This window comes from Opisthocomus hoazin, chromosome Z (assembly GCF_030867145.1).
Source record: "Opisthocomus hoazin isolate bOpiHoa1 chromosome Z, bOpiHoa1.hap1, whole genome shotgun sequence".
NCBI classification, from domain to species: Eukaryota; Metazoa; Chordata; class Aves; order Opisthocomiformes; family Opisthocomidae; genus Opisthocomus; species Opisthocomus hoazin.
In genome coordinates this window covers 71,590,123-71,613,165 of record NC_134454.1, presented here as the reverse complement: position 1 = coordinate 71,613,165, position 23,043 = coordinate 71,590,123, and the positions used below count along the sequence as shown (strand labels likewise).

Sequence of the window (23,043 nt, the reverse complement as noted above, 5' to 3'; positions counted from 1 at the left end):
ACAGCAGCCAATAGCACATTCTGCAAAGATAACAGTACTTACTCCGTACTGATACTTGGTTTTATGTCTGTCTCAGGTGAGGAAGATTTAATGGCTGTATATAGCTGTTAAAATGCCTTTTCCTACCCAGGTGTGTCTTCAGTCTGTGGATACATCCCACAACAGAGCTAAAATCTCGGTCTGCTACTGAAGTACTGTTTGGTATCAAGTTGCAGCCACCCTGCTCAGTTATGTCTGCATGCTTAGGATTTGGAATTTTTTAATTTAGTTTCAGAATTTATGGGATTTTTCTTTTTTAAAATATTTTGTTTCATTCTGTATCATGCAGTGCCCTTACTGATGTATCACGTACTCATTGCACTACTAAATAGTTTTAAAAATCATTCCGTGTTGCTCACGAGTCATCAAAGCCCAGCAGCCTTTCTCCTGAGGTGTTGTGTTGCCTCTTCAGACCAATAAGATATTTCGCCAAAAAGATGCATTTCTGTAGCAACTTTTGTTGAAATCAATACATTTTCAAAGCCTTCTGATTTTAATGAGGAGAGTCATTTCTGCCAACTTTTTTTTTCTTTTTGAACAAAATGCTGCCATTGTTACAGCTCCGTCTTTTCAGTGCCAGCACCACTGCTAACACGGGTTCTTTGCCCAGCTTTTGCTTCCCCCAACTACATGCCCTACAGTTTGCCTTTTTCCTGCTTGGAGAAGCAGCTCTGGCTTCTGTCTTCTAGGCCTTTTAAGTTTGTCGGTCAAACTCTCTTGCCATAGCTTGCTGTAGTTTTTGAAGTTTTGAGTCTTTTGTTCAAAGGATTGAAAGTTTTAGATGGTGATAAGTGTTTTAGGGTGTGCAGAGAAGCATCTGTGAGAGTGAGCAGTTTTCTGTTCTTCATATCTATTCATCGCTTCCTGTAATTGTAGGGAAAAGGGCCAGATGATTTAAGAGGTCCTTTCTACTTTTATTCTCCTATTTCCTATTAGCCATCTTTGTGTTTAAAAAAAAACACCACACAAAACAACTAAAGAGAAAATGCATGAAAACAAAAAAAAGAAACCAGAAAATATAAAACGTGCTCTGACAACAGCTGGGAATTCCGCCCTTCACTGTGAATTCTGATTTTGTTTTCTGCTACATCACACTTTGCCAGTTACTAGCTTTGTCATGGTGTAATTTCCCAGAAATAATTCCTGTTGCACTTTGATCTGCCACTCCTGCAGCCTATGTGGTGTGGCATTGCCACTGAACTTTATTTGACTTCATGTAGTTCCGTTGCTTTGTATACAGTGTTGGAGACTGATTAAGGAGCTAAATAATAAAATCAGTGGCATTATTACATGTTAATCCCTATAGTACTGTGTAAAGACAGTCTACAAGGACACATAAAGAAGTTTTGTAAAAATAAATATTTAACTGATGGCTGAAAAAGACCCTTAATACACTATACATGATACAGTTTATTTGGAAACAAGCATTTTCAAATATTTAATATCTTGCATTCTTTCCTGATACATTCTGTTTCACTCTGTTTCATGTGTATCCTGTTTAATCATAGTAAACAAATATTTTTGTAATTAGCAGGATGCTAGCCAGATACTCTCTTGCTTTCTTCACTTCTGATGTTTTGGAAAGATACACATACTCTTTCCCAGAGCAGTATTGTGTAATTCTCTACTTTAATGGTTTATGTTAATTTTCAAAGGCAAGTAGGACTTGCTGATTTCCAATATAGATTAAGGCTAGTATTAAGCTTAAGTAAGGCTCAGGATATAAGAGAAATAATAATTAAGTTATTTTCTAGGACCTTTGAGGTTGGCAATTAGAAATAGAGGGCTATGCTTGGCAGAATTTGATTAATAACTTTTTCTCAGCAGTGTATTGATGGCAGGTTGGAGTGGTTAAGTCAAATAACAGAAGGGGTTTAATAGCTCTGTTAATTTCTGAAAATCACAGTGTCAGTAATAATTCCAAGTGTTAATTCTATGTATGGAGTGGCATTTTTTGGCCTACAGCATAGTTACGGCATTGAGATTCATGCACCGTACAAACCTACAAGGAAGGCTGCTACAGCAAAGGAGAAGGTACTATAATAACTTGTAATGAGGAGTATGAGGAGTACAAAGCTGAATGGAAGACAAAATTAAGTTTGCTTTGGGCACATATGGCGTAAATTTAAAATTGAATTTAAAATTGAAACAGTTCGTCTTGTTTGGCTTACGTTTTTCTGTTTGTATTGCACAACAGCTACAAGGTTAGTTTTAGGGCTAGTGAAAGTAAAATACAGTTGTGAATATTAAGTTCTAAAAGCAGACAGGGTATAAAGAGTGATGGTTTCTTGGTATAAACAGATGCCTGGGTTGGAATTAATGTTGAGGTTGGGGAAAACAGGAGTTTCAGAGCCCACATTACTGCTGAGCAGCATAAAGCTCACGGAGTGAGCGCAAATATGCATGTTGAAAGGGAGAGAACTGCTGAGAGAACTCTGTGGATGGTGTTTGTCTCTAGTTTATGACAATAGCAAGGGTGAGGGTTGGAGTTAGGCTTGGAGTTAGGTTAGGATTTTGGGACAGTGAGCGCTCAAGGATGCTTCTCCTCCCCCTCTTCTCCTTTCGTTCTCTCTTTGTAAGCAGAACTCTCTGCTTTGGGCTTCGAGATAACCCATGGCTGCAGAGTGATGCCCATGCGGTGAACAGGGAGTTTCGTGAGCAGACAGAGTGGTGCAGGGGGTACTTCCAAGATCCGTTAAGGTCGTTCTTTGAACAGTAGCTGCCCTCCTGCAGGGACTCTGAAGTACATTTGCCCTCTGGGAAGCTTAGAAAAAATGTACAAATATTTATAAAAGTACACAGTGCGATGTTCAGCTTGACAATCAATGCTGAAAAGCTGCTGTGGTTTCAGATATTACATGTGCAGTTCTGCCATCCTTTTTAAAACTGTTTTCTGTTTCCACAAAAACTGTTAGCCCTTACTCTCTCCCATCAACCCAGTTAGCATTTTCTAACTGTAAATATGTCTGTAGTACCTAACAAGGGGGAGACTGTAACACCATGTCTTCCTCCTGTCAATCACTGTTGATGGGCTCCAACTCTCTATGTCACCACAAGTGTTTGCGGATTTTAGCATCTGTCAGCACATAAGCGATGGAGTAGTCTCTCATGAGCTCTGGTTATTTGGTCCTGAGCTATGGTGGTTCTCCTTTCCACTGTGCAGAAAAGGCGATATTCCTCAGAGCATAACAAGAACAGAGGCCTCCTCACAGCTAGTGTGACATGCACTGTTTCTATATAGAGAGGTATTTATATGAACCTGAATTGCAGGTTTAGAGATGCTAAAAGTATACAAAATCCTGTTCCTGCTGCCTGTGTAATCACTGTTTTTGACAAGGTAATTGAGAAGGAGGTAGGTATTTTTAAAATATTCCTGCACACAGAAAATAGAATCTGAACTTACCCCCAAACAAACTGGCAAAACAGAATAACATTATTCGTGCTCTTAAGTTTATGTTTAATTGACATAAAATAAACTAAAAAAGTGCAGTTGGCAGTATTATCTTTGAGAGCTAAAAGGGACTCAAACTCTTCCTTGTGCTTCTAAAACTATGTAGTTTTACCAAAGCCATTTTATTCAACTTCATTATAAAACTGCAGAGTAAAATCAGATTATCCCTGTAAAGTTAATAAGATATATAGCAACTGCTTTGAAACATAGCAATTTCATAAAACGTGGGGTTTTAATAGCACAGGGTATTTGCATTAGCTACCTATAAAATTTTAGAGGACAACAGTTGAGCTTTTAGCAACCCATTGACCAACTAAAAAAGATGGTTTCTTATGAAACTCCATGTTCTGTACTGGGGCCCCTGTCCTTTTACTGTACCATAAATGCATTAATTACTACCATAGACTGCTCTGTATGAAAGAAAGTCATACTGCTGCTGGAGCAAATACCCACAGTCCCTGCTTTCTAATAATCCATTTCATTTTTTCATATCCCTTGAGATCATCTTCCTGTGGTCCTGTTTTGTCTTACCCTCATTTCACTGCACTTTAAACTGTATAAAGAATTGTCCTTCTCTTCCAGCTCTACATGGCCCTGTATTGTCTCGTGGTTTCACTCTGAGAGTAGTGCTGAAAAACAGGTGTTCTTAAACAGTATTCCCAGGGGGTGAACTGACCAACCAGCTTTGGGAAGGCTTTCAGATGAAAGTTAAAGAGGTCTGGAGGAGCAGATATTGGAGGGGAAACCTTACTGGCAGATGAAGGAATGAGTCAGAGAATATGAAGCACTTTGTATTGAAGGCACTAATTATTGTAAGTCTTTACGTTCTTGTTCAGGATTAAATACTTCACACAGCAGACTGTTATCACCTGCAGTATTTTCTTTCTGACTCAGTGCTGTCAGGGTGTGGTAGTGTTCAAGCTCAGGCATAAGCTTTTGAGTGTTGCTGAACAGATAGTGTAGGAAATGCTTCTTATCAGTTAAAAGAGTAACTTAAAAGGAATCAGTTAACCGTTAACTGACAGAACAATACAGTATTTTTTGTCTATCAATCCCCAATGTATATATTTCTAAGTTGGTATCCATCTGCATATGTTAATATCTTTGCTGTGTTTCTTCTGACACTGAGACATAATGTCACAGAAGCAACAGTATGTGTGTTTGAGGCAGTCTAATCCCCAGAAGCTTCTCCACCAAAGTTGCCCCTGGTGAATCTAGTGTATTAACATGCAAGTAAAGGTTCTGAACAGCTCTGGAGAACATTCCCGAGTGCCTTAGGTGATACATCTGGTAAAAGCCTCTTTACCTCTTTACCTATAGTTGCTATGCAGCAGTTCTGCTGGACTTTTCCTGCATCATTAAAGACCTAATGAAATTCCTGTTATTTTAGGTTGTTGGTCGGTTCACCCTGGAGTGGCTATCCAGCTAACAGAACCGGAGATATCTATGCATGTCCTGTTGGTACATCCAAAACCACCTGTAAAAAATTGAGTTTACAAGGTAAGTTGTAACGGATATTGTCTCTCTACAATTGTTCATTTTTTCCTTGTTTTTGTACCAGGCCAATCTATCTTACTAAATCTTTTATTGGTGGGAGTCGCGTGTGTCCTGAAACCAGCTGCTGGGGGGCACCAGGGTGAGTGGGGTGAGTGAGGGGGCTCCGTGCTGGTGTCTGGAGCCGGATCGCCAGGCACAGCCCAGGAGCCTGGTGCAGGCTGCCGGGACATCAAGTGTCTGCATCTTCACCAAACCAGGCGTGCCTGTGTGCATGATCATGAGCAAACTGACAGCTGGACCAGGCGGCTTAGAGGGGCCTCAGGTCCGCGAGTGGGTACGAAGTCTTTTCTGCCTCTGTGTGTTTGCAAACTAAGCACGAAATGGGATTCACTTTTGAGTACAGTGAAAATATGGGGCAGCAGAGCATGCTGAGATGCCTGGTTTGTGTTTACTGGTGGTGTGGAGCATTGCTGTCCTTCACTGCTCCTTCCAGGTTTTTGTCTAAAGCCTGACACTGGGTCGGAGGATTCTGGCATCCCGAGGAATTTAACAGTAGCTGCTCAGCTGCAGCTACTCAGCCAGCCAAAAATACTCAACAGTTAGACCATTTCTTCCTCCCTTTTGCCTTCAGCTCTCTTGAGGGCAGGTACTCTAAATGGCCATACTTAATTCATGTCTATAGTTAATGGTTAGCAAGTTTTTGACAAAGAGTAGCTTTCATTTCTCTTGTCTCAGAATTGTGTGCAGCCATTTGGAAAAGGCCTCTTAGATTCTGAGAAATCAAGCTTTTGAAAAGGAATTCTAACTTACTAAATTGCTTTTGAATCTTACTTACTATTCTGTCATTACTTAATCTCTTTTTATTTCAGCTTTAATAAATATTCCAAATGTGACTGAGATAAAGGAAGACATGAACCTTGGCTTGACTCTGATACAGAACTCAAAAACAGGAGGGTTTTTGGTATGTATCAAGGACATATTCAGTACACACAGAAATTCTTGAGGAGAATGAAGAAACTAGAATACTCCACATTTTTTGATAAATCCATGATGAATGTATTTTATTATGCAGCATAGATTAATACTTATTTTGCATATTTTAAAATATTCCATCCCACTGTCATTACCTAGGGTCCAAAATCAGGAAAATTACAAATTCTCTCCTTCATCATTTATCTAAATATCCTGTGGAATGGCACATAATTAAAGATTCTGTAATTTAAGTCAGACAACATAGGTAAGAATACTACCACCATGGACATCTTTAAGGCAGTCTTGTATATTTCTCATTATGCTTTCAGAAGACAGTATGAGATCTCCCCTCCACCATACGCGCTTGCACAATGACTGTTCTCCTGAGATATTAGGATTTCTAGTCCCGTGGATCTGCGATATGTTTTATTAGGTTAGTGAGCTGGAGGAGGGTGCATTTTCTATATGTATATTCTGCAAACCACTCTCCTTGGAGCCTGTAAAACAGATTTCGTAATTAAATGGAAGTTAACACCTGTTTATTATGCTTTTTTACAATCTTAACCATAAGCATGAAAACCCTTAGAGTGTGAGGGTGTTCCAGTTTGATGCATACATTGTAGGCATGTGCAGGAATTAAGTGAAACAACAACCTACAGACAAAAGAGCTTTGAGGCTCACTTTAAGCTTTGTATTTTTCTGTCGCCTCTTCCCAGTATATCACAAAATTATTCAAATGTTTATTATCTTCATTACCACATCACCTAGTTCGCTGAAGTACTTAAAAGTAGGCCTAATTCCAACTGTTCCAGCAGCTCTCTTGGAGATAGTAAATTTAATCATAATTTCAAAATACAGCAACAGTGCTCTTCTTGATTGTTGGATTGAGAAGATACTGATTAAGAAAATCTTATTCTGTCTCTTGGATAATACCTTTAATAACTGTTAATACCATCCCATGCATACCCACTTTTAGTCAGTATCACTAATTGCAGTCATATAAAACAATGCAGGAAAATTTGTATTTCCTAGTAATACTTGAACTTCTCTCAGTTAAAAAGTATTTCCTGATCCATACGTTACTGATTGACTCTCCTTAAATTGCATAAAATAACAAAAAAAAAAAAATTCAATGCTAGGACATGAAGAGCTAGCCATGCCTTTGGCAACAGGAGTTCTCTTTGGCATGGGGATAATGGGGTACTGGAGACAGGTGCTTATCTGTGACTCAGCCTCAACAAGTACCAAAAGCCTCATGACTCAGTTGTGTCAAGAACTGGACAACAAGTGGAGAAGCTCTGCTCCTAATTGCAAGCTGCTGCCAGCCAGGACTTTGCTCCCAGATGCTGTCTCTGGCAGCTGGCCTCCATGATGGGCTCTTCGGGTTATGCTCAGGGCTTCCTCCTCACAGCTCGCTGTGCTCCTTCCCCTTGCGGCTGCTTCTCTCTTGGCCTCCGTCCACTTCACAGAATCATGGAATCATAGGTTGGAAAAGACCTCTAAGATCACTGAGTCCAGCTATCCACCCAGCACCACCACTCCTAGTAAACCATATCCCGAAGTGCCACATCTACATGTTTTTTGACCACCTCCAGGGATGGGGACTCAGCCACCTCTTCCAATGTCTGACCACTCTTTCAGTAAAGAAATTTTTCTTGCTTACACCAGCCTGTGCTGCATCACTGGGCTGCTGGGCTGGAGCGTGGCCCAGCCTGGCGTGTCTGTGCTGTAGCTCCTGAGTCCTGCTGGTTCAGCTGTTTGATGCCGTGGGGCAGCTTCACACAGGTATCCCAAGTACAGGGCAGTCATCGCCACAAGCTCGTTACATTTTTCTGTGGCATGCTCGGTCCTGTTGGAAAAGTGCTTAAGATTTTTACTGATGGTTAACCAACTTTTTTCCAGATTTGTGATCTAAATTTCTATCAGTTTGTTCTGGGGGCGGTGCTGTGGCTTTAGTTGAAAGGAACAGCTTCCATCTCTTTACATTTAAAATCTCCCTTCTGTATTTAACACTCCACAATCATTCTCCTTTGTCCTTCACTGATAGTTTTTTTGGCCAAAATACACTTTTTCAAATACACTTCTCTCAAATACGAATGACCAAATCTGTGCTGTGATGAGTCTTCCCAGGGCACTACACAGAGTATTTGGTATTCCCCTGTCTCAACTGCAAGTGCTTCTTGTCACGTATCTTTAGGCCATACTTGCTTTGCATGCTGGCTGCATGCTTGTGGTCACCCTACAATCAGCCAGTGCCCAGTCCATCTGCTCATCTCTCTTCCACTCAATGAATTCTCAGTTTACATCCAAATTTCTTAACATTAGTTCTTAACGGCAAGTCTATGCCCCTTTCCAGTATTCCACTTTTCAAGTTCATCAGTTCTTGAGATGTGATCTCCCAGTTTTCCCCTGTATAAATGATACATCTCAAATTTCCAACTGTACCAATGCTAGAACATTAGAGCTTTCCCCCTTTTTAAAAAAGTGAAGATCAGTAAAGTTCGTTAGAACATTTCTGATTTTTGCTCCAAGATTAACATTACAATTCTGAGTTACCACTAAATCAGGAGAAAATTAGAAAATGGGCAAACGAGATTGATCTAAAAAGAACTTTAGGTTAACCAACAACTTTAAAGAGTAGTAACTCTCCTCCAGCTTCACAGTTACCAATATAGATGATTTATTTTGTACCTCTTGCCTTTGTAAATATCCATCTTTTCCAGAAAAACTAACCATGCCCCATGCAGCAGCTAGAAGCAGCTGAAGATCAGACAATGTAGATATACTTCCTTTCTCTTGTCTAGAAAGTCTGCCATCTTGTCATATATCTTAGGATCATTTTGTGTGGTCTACCGTGGGTAAACCAGTGTGAGATTTAGCTCATTTTCCTTTTACTTCTGCCTTTAGTTACCTTTTATTTTCAAAATTCTTGAGAAACAGGTAATAGTGCTGCTCACTCTCTCTTCTGAAACAGAGATGTTGCATTTTCTGTTTTCCGGGTTCTCCCAACTGCACAGGGCAATCAGAAAGTGTGTGTAACGATGCTATCATTTCTCTCGGAGCTGTTGGACAGAGGTTAGGTTCAGATAGTGTTTTTTGTCAGGAGTTCCTAACGCAATTTTCTTTAGAGAAGAAAATCCTTCCCCTCCCAAATATCCTCGTGACAAAGTACCATCTCAGTATCTGTCTTTTTTGTCTAGGTACTTTTGTACCTGTCCTTCTAAGATCAGAGGTGTGGCTGTCCTGCAACCAGCTGGTTGCTCCAGCTGAAAACGTTTCTTCTTACGGAGCTCACTTCCAGCAAAGAAGCAGGATTATTTTCCTCTGAAGGGCAACGAAACGCGTAGCCGAGGGGAACGTGAGGCCAGGGACCAAAATTCTCCTCCGGGCTGCAGGCAGACAGCACAGCGCCGGAGTCTGACTTGCCCGCGTGCCGGCAGCGCGAACGTCCCTGGGGAGCAGGGGTCCGGCGGCCGAGAGGTGCCTGCGGCTGCCAGGGCGGCGCGGCCTGGTCACGGCGCCGGCGCGGCCACCCGCCTGCTCGTGGCTCTGACGCCACCTCCCGGTCCGCGAGGGAACGTCCCGCGCGCTCCGCAGAGGCGGGCCGCGGTCCCGAACCGGCGGACCGTGATGGGGGGGGGGTGGAGGATGTGTCGCGGTGGCGAGGGCGGCTGGCAGGAGGAGGCGCTGGGGCCGTCCGGGCTGGAGATCCTTCCCGGTGGCAAAGGGATGGCACCGTCGCTGTGATCGCCAGGGGCTGGGCCTGGTGACCCGGGAGGGCTCCTCTGATCCTGTGTGCCTGTAGTCCCACTTAGTGGGCCTTTTTGTATGGATACAGCCAGACAAGTATTTCTTACTTTCATCGTTTCTTTTTGTTGTTGTTGTTTTCAAGACTTGTGGTCCCCTGTGGGCGCAGCAGTGCGGAAGCCAATACTATGCAACGGGAGTCTGTTCTGAAATCAGTTCCAGTTTCCAGATCCTGAGAAGCTTTTCTCCTGCTGTCCAAAGTAAGGCAACATGTGCGAGACAGAGTCCATTAAAAAAAAACATATCAAATGAAATCAAGATACATTGTGTCGGGGACTCATAATTCAGGATTTTTTCTTAAAAACGTATGTGCAAAAAGCAAAGTCCTGTGATTCACAGGTAGGGACTGGCCGATTGTCATCCAGTGCTGATACGAGTACGGAGTCGCTGCTCTGAATTCAGAGGCACTGCCCAGCGCGGGCTCAGCACCTGCGTGTGCTTCTGCTGAGACCCTGTTCTGGCCAGAACCTTCCTGACGCATTGCCTGTGTAAGACGTAATGCACCTCTGGGTTTAGCCAAAGAGTTGTGAGTACGTTGAGACGAAAAGTGTACTTAATGTCTGCTTTTTGTTTTTGTTGCAGAGTGTTCCTCTGTCATCGATGTTGTGGTGGTTTGCGATGAGTCAAACAGCATTTATCCCTGGGATGCAGTGCGGGCATTTCTGAAAAAATTTGTACAAGGCTTAGACATAGGCCTTAACAAAACCCAGGTAAGTTAAAGATATCTTTGAGAAAGACCAAAAAATAAGAAAGGCAAGGGGTTTTATTACCAATTTTAAAGGAAACCTAGTGTGGTTTAGCATAACTACAGTACCTCTCCCAAAGCTACAGGTTACTCCACAGATTGTTTCAGTGTTCTCATCTCACAGCTCACCTGTTTCAAAAGGGATTAGTAAATTGATTCAAAACATAAACCAACTCAAATAGAAGTCTAGGTTGTATCTAGGGGAGTCAGATCCCTTTCATGTGCTAGGTGTAAACATGATTAAAATATAGTCTGTGGTTGTGTGTTAAAAGTAGAACAGATTTTTTATGGGCCTTTCATACAGCTCTTCATTTCTGTCTGCTGCATCTTTTAAAACAGGAGTTTTTCCTGCTTGGTTACTATCTGATCTTTGAGTTCTTTTTTCCTTTTAATCTGATGATGGTAAGGAAAATTTTATTGCATTTTTAAAAACGTTTTCTTTCTTTACAGTTGTCCATTTTCCATAAACAGTTGTGGGAACAAAGACTGGGGCACTGGAAATCTCTCTCCCAAAGGCTGCCTTCTTCCTAGGGCTACTTTGGAAGTGAGGTGCTTAAAAGCTAGGCTTCCTGCTCAGTCCTTTCTGACCCTTAACTTATCATCTTCTCTTTTTTTCTTGCATACTAAATGCACCTGTTAGTATATGTTTTTAGCTTCACCTGTATTAAAAATAAGTAGGGTTTGCAGTGCTGTCAAGTAACTAACTTTTAGGATTTCCTTAGGAGACATCAGATTGAGGTGCTATCAGCTTGTAGAATTTTTGCTATTTTCTCATTTTTCCCAGAGCTCCCTGTATTATTGCTATCCATCAACTCTTCCAGAAGTAACCAAGCAAACATTTAATGCCTACTGTTTCAGATCATTTGCATTAACATTTGTAGTCCATAATAAATGACGTAAAGTGCAAGAGCATTTTAGATTGCTTTCCAAACATGTTAATATTAATTGGTTTTGTATGTGTTGAAAGAAAAATATAACCCAGTGTTCATCTGCAGATCTTTTACTCCAACCTGATACATAAGTAAGTGTCATGATTGTATGTAACTGATTGTAATGCATGATAATCTAACGTAATTTTTTTCATTGCGTAGGTGGGTTTAATTCAGTATGCTAATGATCCCCGTGTAGTGTTCAACTTGAATACATATAAAACAAAGGACGAGGTTGTTAAAGCAATGGAGGGAACGTATCAGAAGGGAGGAGATCTCACTAATACTTTCAAAGCCATTGACAGTGCAAGGTAAAACAGATTGATGGTTACTGTGCAACTAACTGTTGTAACTCACCTTACAAGGCCACGAGCACATCCTGAATTTGCTTCCCACTGGGAGTGCATGTGTTTGCAGCCTCTGGGGCGATTCCCTGTGCCAGGCAGAATCCTTCAGGTACATTTACACTGCCCCACGCAGAATAGCGCAGGGATATGTAAACCAGAGTTGCTGAAAAGCATGTCTTTAACCATTGGATTAAACTCTACACAAAAGTGGTACTGGTACCCAACAGAATTATTTGGGCTGTCACGGGTGTCTAAACATGACAGTGCATCGAACACCGTGGGCAAACTTGTAGGGAAGATACAAAGCCACTGAAAGAAGTCATGTTTATTCGGGGATTCAGTGGGATCAGTAACATTCGTGTTTGCAGGTCGCGCTTTGGTTGATTGCAGAGAAAATAAAATCTCTTGCCTGTTGTGAGTTTGTCGCTGCAGTACCAGCAGCATGAAAAATGAGAAAAACTTGAAACAGTGTGCTATGACTCTGAACATGTATATAAACCAGGTTTGTTTCTCAATAGGAAGATGCTATTTTGCAGCTGAATCAAGGAGAGGACTCTAGGCCAAAAAACACGCTAAATCAAATGGCATTGAAAATTTTATTCAGGAGCAGACTCAGCTTTCATTGGAATTGATATTTGGAGTAGTATTGAGGAACCTGTTATTAATACTCTTCGCTTTCTGTTTGTACTTGGTGAAGCCAATTCCTGTCTAGTCTGGTGTTACAAAACATTAATAGTTCTGACAAAAAGGACTTTTTATTTAGAAATATTTGTACAAAAAATATTGTTCCCTGGAGCGTACATTTCTATCAGAAATACCTTCCAAGCCTAGTTGGTTTTGTTTCTACTATCTTGATTACATTTCTGGTGACTCTTTGAGCAATGCTTTGAGAAGAAGCTATCAGGAGCATAACAAACTTCTTATAACAGGTTGTTAATTTACAAATAAAAAAGCACTACAGACCTTTTTATAAGTCAGTGATGGACATATTCATTACAGTATATATACCGAATTCCATCCATTATAAACTGATGTGATAAATCCAACGTTTTATGACAGACAGTATGCCTTCTCGCCTGAATCGGGAGGACGTCCGACAGCCACAAAAGTAATGGTGGTCGTGACGGACGGTGAATCACACGATGGCTCCAACTTGAAAACAGTTATAGGTAAATGCAATGAAGACAACATAACCAGATTTGGCATTGCTGTAAGTAATACTATGATTATAATATAATATTATTGCAATTTTTGAAAGGTCATTTTGTTATGAGTGTATGAAAGGGCATGTTCTATGCATAAGCTGTGTATAATGCATGAGTTGTTACACCGGTGAGACTGAAACTAGGCGAAATTAATCTTTCTGAACCAGTGAAACATTGGTCTTCTTTAACTGGCTGAAAAAGCAAAACAGGTAGTACCTGAGCAACTACAGTGGTTTTCTCCTTTGCCTTGGTTTATGTATTTTTGCTGTCTGAATGGTCCGTTGTATAGGAATACAGTCTGATAAGCAATTCAGTAATATGAATGAAGGTAATTGAATTATTTTTCAAAATGTAGAATATTTGCTCAATGCAGAAAGACACCATGATTTCCTTCACTCTTCTTATTCTTTTTTATCCAAGGTTTTGGGATACTTAATCAGGCATGAACTTGATACTAAAAACTTAATTAAAGAAATCAAAGGAATTGCTAGTCATCCAACAGACAAGTATTTCTTTAATGTGTCATCTGAGGCTGCGCTACTGGAAGAAGCAGGAACACTTGGAGAGCGCATTTTCAGTATAGAAGGTAAATTACTCTGTCTCTGAAAAATTAGATCAGATTCTTCCAGCTAATGAGCTAAGGATTTTAATTAGCTTCACCTTAGTGTAGTACTGTGAAATGAGGGGCAGCTGGAGCTGCGGGCTGCTCCTGTCCCCCAGGAGGGCGGTTTGCACAGGTGGTCCCCCAGCTACTCCATGCCTGATGAGCCTGAGCTTCAGGTTAGTTTCTGCAGTTTGTGCAAAATATTCCCCAGTCAAGTCAAGGGCTTCAGGGCATCCACTGGTGGCTTGTCCATATGCACCTAAATGTGTTTGGAGCTGTTACCACTGGAAGAGTAAAGATGTCTTTAGGCATGTCAGGATCACTTTGGTGAATGGTAAGCAAGTGTAAATTTAAAAAGCAAACCAGAAGACTAGGTTACTGATTACAGAACTTAAAAGCTACAGTAATGCAATCTGTGTGGCGTCTATAAGGCTCCATCTGTAGCATCACCCACAGTCCTCTGTGTACTGTTTGGAGGAGGGTGCTGTAGAGATGGCTCAGAAGCAATGCATCCCCCCCAGAAGCCAGGTTTTTAAAGTCAAATTTAATCCTTGCTTGGGAGACTTGTGAACTGCCCTCAGCCCACACTAAGGAGCTGCAACGTTCCTATGCTGAGGATGAAATCTTCCCTCCTCTTTCACCTACATGTATTCTTTACCAGGCCTATGCTGCTAATCAAGTCAAGGGGATAAGCTGAGCTCTCCCTCTTGGGTTTTGCTGAGTGCTCCCACTGAATTCCTATTACTCAAGTCCCATCCATCTAGCTTGGACATCACTGTATTTTTCAACACAATTACAACAGTTTTTATAAGTCCTACATGTCAATAAATATTCGTATTCTGTTTCAGAACTGTGAATATACAGTTTTGAAAGCTGTGAATATACAGTTATTAAAGCTTCTAATTTCAGTGTATTATTAGTGCTTTGTAGGAAACATAAAAAGAGATTAGCCACAGTGACAAGACTGTGCAGACTGATTCACGCCATCTTTAGCATTATCTTCTGCCTTTTATTTGGAAAAGACTCATAGCATCGTGGCTCCATCTTATCAATTTGCTATTAAATAATCAAATATTCTACAGTTTATCAGCTCTCAGATTTCTGTTGTTTGTAAATGTTGGAAATACTACAGCAAGAGTTGGGGGATTTGGAAAAAACAACATACAGTCCCTAGATAGCTACACTCCGAGGCAGCAAGATTGTATCTCTTGTGTGGTTCTGCAGGGTTAACCATATGTGAATATTTTTTTTACCAGGTACAGATCAAGGTGATACATTCCAAATGGAAATGTCACAGGTGGGCTTCAGTGCGTATTACTCACAAAAAAAGGTATATGAATTTAATTATTTAGTCATACAAATAGATGTAATTGAGTAGACATGAATGCTTAGAATTGCAACAAAATAAGACTAATAAAACACAATGACCAATTTTAAGACATTTTTACAAGCAGGAGAATGTCAACTTGTCCTCTTTTTTATTACTTGAATACCACAAAAATTAATTCTAATAGATGGTGTATATTCTAAAATGAAAAAATATACATTTATATGTGAAGCTGAGTAACAGTTTCTATCATGTAATGATTTTGAGATATGTTAATCCAATAATTTCAGTGATTTCTGAGTTCACATAGCATGAAAAATTCAGTTGCTCCAGGTTAATATTTTGCAGGTGAATAACTCAGAAGAATTGAAACCATATTGTAAAGCTGGTATATTTCTAGGCAGTCACCAAGATGTAAATAAAAAAAGTCTGAAAATAGTATAATATTTATAAATTTAATAATGTTTCTTTAAAGCATATTTCACTTTTGAAATTAGAAAGAATAATCAATCAGATACATTTTTCATGCTAATCAATTTTAAGATTATCTTGACCAAATAGGTCCTCTCCGTAAAATACAGGTGTGTTTCAATCAGTTTTCAACTGAAATTGCAGGAAGGTTGTTTCTTTCTCGTAGCCCTTAAAGATGAAAAATTTTTAAAATGCCCTCTGTATTTGCACAAATTCAAGTTTTAATTTACCAAGTACTTGATGCTAAAAAATGGCAAAAACTAAGAAAGATTTGAGGGTTTCTTCAGGAAAATTACACAGCCTATTTTTGTATAATGGTATCTCAGTTCAGAAAAGAATTTTAATAATTGTGAATAATGTAAACTGTGTGTGTTTTCTGTGTACAAGTCTAAGGTTAAGTATTTCTTATAAAGTATTCTGTATAATAAGCCATATTAATTTCAATTTTAGATTTAACTATTCTGTCAAGGACATATCTTTACATAAAGAATGAAATTTTGTATCTCTTCCCATCAGCTTTTGTGTGCCGTCATTGTCACTGTGGCTGTCAAGAGGGGGGCTTTATCTTTTTCGTACAGTTTTGTTTGTGTGATCCTCAGCCTTCTGAGTATTAGAAGTGCATAAAAGCGTAGACTTGGCAAGCCCAACTCCAGGGTGGACAGGCTTAGGAAATTATCACAGTGTTTAAATAAACCCATTTTGAATAAAACTCCATCTTGAGTTTCAGTGCCCTGGGAGCTAAAGCAGTCACTTATCCTCTTGCAGTAGAGGGGTGATAATCCCTCTTAATAGGGCAGTAAGGTCCTGTATGTAAGTGGTAACCATAAGCAGCTCCAGTCAACTGCTTGCAGTCATTACACTGTATATCACTGCCCTAAACACTGTGATGTAGGAAATTGCATATGGTAACTTCAGCTTCGCTCACACTTTTTCTAAAATAGGTAGTTCTAAATTGTTGATTTTTGTTTTTTAAAGGATGTTCTGCTGCTAGGTGCTGTTGGGGCCTATGACTGGACTGGAACAGTAGTTCAGGAGTCTTCAGACAGAGTCACCACCTTCCCAAGCCATGTGTTTGAGAAGATTCTACAGGACAGAAATCATAGCTCATATTTAGGTAAGAGGCTGAAATACAAATCTTTGGAAATCAAACCTTTATTAAGATATTAAAGACTTGAAAAATTCTACTCTAGCCAAACTCCTGTTAAGAACTGATTTGAGAATATGAAAATAATTTTGCATCCAGTAAGATTTTCTTTACAAGTCAACAGTTCATTGAATTAAATCTTTATTCTGAATTCTTTATTGTGTTTTTGAAATTCTACTTATATCAGTGTGGTAGGCTGAAAAAAAATCAGGCTTTGTCACAGAGACATAAGAAGGGATTTGAGAAGGCTGCTTCGTGTATCATACTGATCATTCTGGGTACCTAGTGTTTTAGTATTTCTATGTACTTCCCCAATTACATGTGGATGAGAAGTTGGTTGACTTGCTATCGTTTTATCTGTGCTCACTGTTTTCTTGGCCTTTCCCAGTTCAGTTTATAGTTTTAGAAGTATTGCTGTAGTTTAACAGAGTTCTTATTTATAACCCCCATATATTTTCTGACACATGTTTTTGTGGCCCAGTAAAGGCAGTCAGTTTGTCTTCCCAGTTAACTGAATTATTTTCCACAAACCTACAATATGCCTGCTCTGGTGCTTCATCCGTGAATGATGCTACTACATTAAGCACTGATTACTTTCTTATCCTTGAAGTTATTTAATGAGATGCTATTTTTGAAACTAACATGCTCTCTTCCCTATGGCTTAGCATTACCTGCATCCAACACAATGAATAAACCTAAACCTAACCTAATAAGCAGTAGCTCTTTTGCAGGTGTGACCTCTTCAGACTTTCTTTCCTCCCTTTTCTAGAATAATTCCTAAAAGGTCAGGTCATTTCATTTCAGTACTTCTCCACAAGGCACTTAAGATACCATCTTTTAATCTTTTTGAAGCAAACAATGTTGTTGCTTTTTCTGTCCCTTAATTTCACTTCCACCTCCTTCTGTTCCCCACTAATAGCTCTCCATGCCATCTCTCTCTGACCAGCTTGGGGGAGCCCAAGCTAAAGGGCTGCGAGCACATCACAGCTTGCTAGATTGGCCCGCATTCCACACTGCACCTTCTCACTTCAAATCATAGAATCATAGAATGGTTTGGGTTGGAAGAGACTTTAAAGATCATCTCATTCCAGGCCCACTGCCATGGGCAGGGACACCTTCCACCAGACCAGGTTGCTCCAAGCCCCATCCAGTGTGGCCTTCAACACTGCCAGGGAGGGGCAGCCACAGCTTCCCTGGGCAACCTGTGCCAGTGCCTCACCACCCTCACAGCAAAGAATTTCTTCCTTATATCTAATCTGAATCTACCCTCTTTCAGCTTGAAGCCATTACCCCTTGTCCTATCACTACATGCCCTTGTAAACAGTCCCTCTCCAGCTTTCCTGTAGGCCCCTTCAGGTACTGAAAGGCCGCAGTAAGGGCTCCCTGGAGCCTTCTCTTCTCCAGGCTGAACAGCCCCAACTCTCTCAGTCTTTCCTCATAGCATAGGTGCTCCATCCCTCTGGTCATTTTGGTGGCCCTTCTCTGGACCCGTTCCAACAGCTCCCTGTTTTTCCTGTGCTGAGGGCTCCAGAGCTGGATGCAGGACTCCCCATGGGTTCTCACCAGAGCAGAGCAGAGGGGCAGAATCCCCTCCTTTGACCTGCTGGCCACGCTGCTTGTGGTGCAGCCCAGGATATAGTTGGCCTCTGGGCTGTGAGCGCATATTGCCAGGCTGTATGGCCGTATTAATTGTCCTGTGCTGTATTAATTAGGAACACATGGCCTTAACTTGCAGAATAAAATCTCATTTTGTTGTTACTTGTTGAACTTCTAGTCTCCAATAATGCTGTCTCCCTAGAAAAACAGTGTCTGAACACAAATCTGAATTAGACTGGTACCTGTAATGACCAAGGCATAATCCTTTTTGACTGCGCTCCTCACATTGTTCTGCAGCTTTCTAAAGACCTGCATATTCTGCCCAATCACTGAGATTTTGTCATTCAGTTCAACTGTAGTCTTTATAAAGGATGATTTTGTTTTCTTCTGTTAAAATAAATTTGCTGTAATTAAACCACAGAAATGTAAAATATGTACTAATGCTAGATTTATAGTGCTAATGCATGTTTAAAATATTTGCAGGTACTAAAAGACATTTCCTGAAAGCAAGTAATTTTAGAATAATGGCAATGAGGATTAAAATGTTCAAAGAAGTTCAATCAACCTAAACCCTTCAGCTGACAAGCTATTAGTAGAGCCTTTTCTATTCAGCCAAAGCAGCGTGCTGTGGTTGAGTGAGCTGTGGGAAAATGCACTGCAAGCTTTGCAGAAGCTAGGTGTTCCTCCGCAGTTTGAAGGCTGGCCCAAATGCTCATCTCATGTTTCTCTTTATTCCTTCATTCCAAGTATGCTCTTTGCACTCTTTTTCCTATCTCCTTCACAAGCATGACATTTTTGTGGTCTATGTTTTACTGAATAGGCTAAACTATTGTCCATGCTATTCTGCAAACCTGCTTGAACTTGATCAGTGTGTCATTGTTCTCTCCTGAAGACTATTGCAAATTTTCTGCCACCTTAACTTCCTGTCTGGAAGCATCGTTCTCTGCAACTAACATACCAGATTGGCTCATCCTCTGTGCCTTCATGGATAAGCAACTGATGGCTTGTAGTTAATCATCTCTCACGTATGTTAAATGTTGGCTTCTCTCCCCAGGTTATTCTGTTGCTGTTCTCTCAACTCAGAGCTCTGTCTATTTTGTTGCTGGCGCACCAAGATCCAACTACACTGGCAAAGTAGTGGTTTATGATGTTGACAGTGATGGTAACATCACAATTGTGCAGTCCCAGAGGGGCGAGCAGGCAAGTATATTTTGGTCACAAACACAGATTTTGCAGGCATTTGTTTTTATTGTCTCAGCAGTAAATTCCCATGCATTTGCTTTAAAAATCCCTCTTTCTAGCAATGCATTTAGAATCCACTTGAATTTTCTCTGTGACTAGACTATTTCAATAAGGTTAACTGTAACTCATAAGCAGTATTTTAGCAAGTCATCCAGTTAGTGGTACAAGATAATATACAAAGCTACTTAATGTATCATTCTGTCAGCATTTCTAATTGGGAGAGACTCGGTGAGCTCCACTCTGCCTGAGAAGTTGTGAAGTAGATGACATCAAAAGAGATATTTGGAAGCTCATTCTCTTTTTCTCCAATTGGAAAAGAGTAGTGAGTTTAGATCAGTTTGGCTTTGTTTGTGAGACAAATCTGAGAGTGAGAAATCACACTTGGGGTAGTTTCATGTGCACAGTTTAGTATAAAAAATATACCTCCTATAGCTTATTCCCTGTTTGCATTCTTATTGCTGAGTGGTAAAGCCATAGCAGCAGCTACTGGGCAGAAAAGGTGGCACATGGTAAGCGTATGATTGTTCAAGCACTAGAGTCTGTTATACAGTAATTCTATTCCAATGGGCAGTTTCATTCATTAGCATTGGAATATTTCTGGGTTTAACTTTTCTGAGGTAGGTGCTAAAACATTATGCTTTACAAAATCCACATATAAACATGACTCTTACTGCTGATTTCAGATTGGCTCCTACTTTGGCAGTGTGGTGTGTTCAGTGGATGTTAACAGGGATTCTGTGACAGATGTGCTGCTTGTGGGTGCACCGATGTTTATGAATGACCTGAAGAAAGAGGAAGGGAGAGTATATATGTTTTCCATCACAAAGGTAAGCATGGCACTGTAGCAAAGCTGGATTCAGCTTCCTGCCTCTCCATCCCTGTGAAGTGCTGACATTTTTGTTTGCAGCTAGAGGGATTTACTGTTGTTCCCTGGACTACAGTTTTACCAAGGAAAAAGCAGTCCAAACTGCATTAGTACTTAGTGGCAGTGTCTTTTCTGTTAAATCAGAGTGATCAGAAGACCGATCCCTGGCCCCACAGCCAACTGGTGCAGCTGGCTCACTCAGGCCGGCGTTGCTTGGGCTAGCTTTGTTCGAAGCAGACTGGCCACATGCATGCTAAAAAGCCTTTGGCCCTGGATCTCTTCAGGGTCTCTAAGTCACTATTCAGTGTACCTTTTGCAAAGCTTTGGAAATAGTGCGAGTGATGTTTTTGTAACAAGAAACGGAGCATGTGCTTCTCCCAGGGTGGGGCATAAGGGCAGGGATAAATAGCGCCAAGCCTGCCTGGTTAGATGACTGTGGATGGAGCCCTTCCCCGTGCGATCTCACCCATACTGCTCGTCAGGAGCAGGTGCAAACTTTCCCCAGAGCTGCTCGTGCATGTAATCTGGGAGTAAGCCATCTGGAAGAGACCAAAGTGGAGTCAATAAGCAAGTTAATAGCTAAGCACTATTAGTGACCAGGGGCTTGCTGCTCTGGGGGCTCCCTGGTCCGGGTTTTAGGCACTGTGCTAGGCACTGTCCACAATCATAACACTAGATTGACCTTTTCTCTGAAAAACTTAGCTCGAGGCTTTTGCTAATTAATTATTTGCCATTTGATGTTGGCAAATCTGTTTCAACACCTAACAGTATTCCCAGAGAAGTTCTAATAAAAGCTCTTCTGCCAGTGTTCTGCATTGTTTTGTAGGCTTTCACACTGGATGCTTGCTATTACTCATGTTGTCTCCTTTGTTCAGTGAAGCTATGTTATTTGTCTGATGCTTGACTGACTGTTTTTTATTCAGACCTGTAGCAGGTGTTTTCAGAATATCTGTATTAACAGTCCTGAAGCCTCTGGCACTTTTGAACAGTGTCTCAGTTAATGACTGGATGTCTGGATATGCAGTGTAAATTAATACCTGCTATCCATCAGAGAAAACAGAACATGGCCTTTCTACTAGGTAAATTGCAATCATCAGATAAATAGAGAGGAAGGATCATCCTCTTCAGCGGCAGTCAGATCATCCTAGAGCAACAGGAAACTGTATCCTAAGGCAGTTGCAGGGTAGATGTAGGTGCTGGAAGTGGTACTACTGGCAGCTGACATTGGTCTTTGGGACTGTGGAATTAGGCGCAAAATACAGAAGAAAAGAAAAATGAAGGGATTTTTTTTATGTGTGTTTTGAAAGCTGAAAAAATTGAAAGACAATCCTTACAACTTCTAGTCTTTGTCAAATGTTAGGTTTAAAATTATTTAAAAGTTAAGAATAATGAAAGAATTTTTTTTTTCTTTTTTAAAAAAACTGGATTTGTGCAACTTGTCCATGTTGCGCAAATAATACTTTTCTGGTCATTTTTAATAAATAACTTGGCTGGTATTTCTAAAATTTTAAGCACAGTGTGATAACTGAGATTAAAGATGAGAATGATATTTGCCAGAGAGTTGAATTTAAGCTAGTGTAAATGTGATTATTTAACTATCAAGATCTCCAATCTTTCTTTCTTCATTGGCACTGGAGAGGTCAGGAGTTTAGCATTTGGACACATGTTTTTTGCATTAGTTTAGTAAGGAAATTCCATTTCTGTTTCAAAGAATTATGTCCAGTTACATAATTTCCATTCCCTCTGCATAAAAACTGGTAATCCAAAACTGGAAACTGTATTTTTCAATGTATTGTGAAACTTTCAGAACAGTCAGATGAGGACAGTGAGAGCATTTAAGCTTCATACATATGGTTATATTTGCTGTTAGTGCTTTGCATAGCATGGTTTGATTTTGCTGCGTAATGCTTGCCAAGACTCTGAGACATAATGCAAACTGGATGGGCAATACAATGGGGAAGGAATTTGGGGTTGAGCAGTCCAAGGGGAATGTACTGGAAAACAGAAACAAAAAATAATGCACATAGATACTGCTTCTGTGTCTAATCTGGTGCAATGATAGCTGTGTTTTTGCTTTTTCTTCTTTTTCCTTTTTTAAAGGGTATTTTGGATCAACAAAAACTCTTGGAAGGTCCACAGGGGTCAGAAAATGCACGCTTTGGATCAGCGATCGCAGTGCTTGCAGATATTGATTTGGATGGCTTTAACGATGTTGTAATAGGTGCACCACTGGAAAATCAAAACTCTGGAGCAATTTACATTTACAATGGATTTCAAAAGACTGTACGTGCCAAATATTCTCAGGTAAACAAATTTCTTGCGTAATGCTGTACTCTGCCTTTAGATCTCCTAGAGGAAAACAGAAAGATTTTCTGTCTTTTGATTGGCTACTGTTTCATCCTCTTGAAGGAGTACTGTTATTCTCATGGCTTGTTTCAAGTTTTGTGCCTCTCCTTACTTCAGTGGTCAGCATGCCCTGGTTGAAGATGTGGTGCTTATAACTGAAGCATGTAGAGGAAGAGGACCTGCAAGATGCTCCGTCTGAGCCTCTTACAATTTTTGGTGCCTGTGTATGATGTCAGCTTATTTCCTATACATTTTTTGACATTCATTGTTCAGTTTTTTAGCATTGGTGTACCGCAACGAAGATTAGATAAATCCCAGCTATGTAAATTATAAAGATGTAGTAGTAAAGGAAAAGACTTCAAGGGTCTTTGCATATGCTATATGCTCTTGTAGTGGTAATTTTAACGTCACTTTCCATGCAGACTTTCTGGTTGCAGAAAGTATTTGTTAGAAGTC

General features: G+C 40.4%; 1 protein-coding gene across 1 annotated transcript in view; it reads left to right on the top strand.

The window, feature by feature from the left end:
* ITGA2 (integrin subunit alpha 2) overlaps window positions 1-23,043 on the top strand; it is a 69,824-nt gene that overhangs the window by 20,229 nt on the left and 26,552 nt on the right. The window contains exons 3-14 of the mRNA XM_075411330.1: window positions 4,881-4,990; window positions 5,857-5,948; window positions 9,852-9,966; window positions 10,349-10,476; window positions 11,603-11,751; window positions 12,847-12,997; window positions 13,413-13,578; window positions 14,853-14,926; window positions 16,370-16,508; window positions 19,189-19,334; window positions 20,060-20,203; window positions 22,342-22,545. Coding sequence (XP_075267445.1) covers window positions 4,881-4,990; window positions 5,857-5,948; window positions 9,852-9,966; window positions 10,349-10,476; window positions 11,603-11,751; window positions 12,847-12,997; window positions 13,413-13,578; window positions 14,853-14,926; window positions 16,370-16,508; window positions 19,189-19,334; window positions 20,060-20,203; window positions 22,342-22,545 — 1,618 coding nt within the window. The remainder of the gene's footprint in view (window positions 1-4,880; window positions 4,991-5,856; window positions 5,949-9,851; window positions 9,967-10,348; window positions 10,477-11,602; window positions 11,752-12,846; window positions 12,998-13,412; window positions 13,579-14,852; window positions 14,927-16,369; window positions 16,509-19,188; window positions 19,335-20,059; window positions 20,204-22,341; window positions 22,546-23,043) is intronic.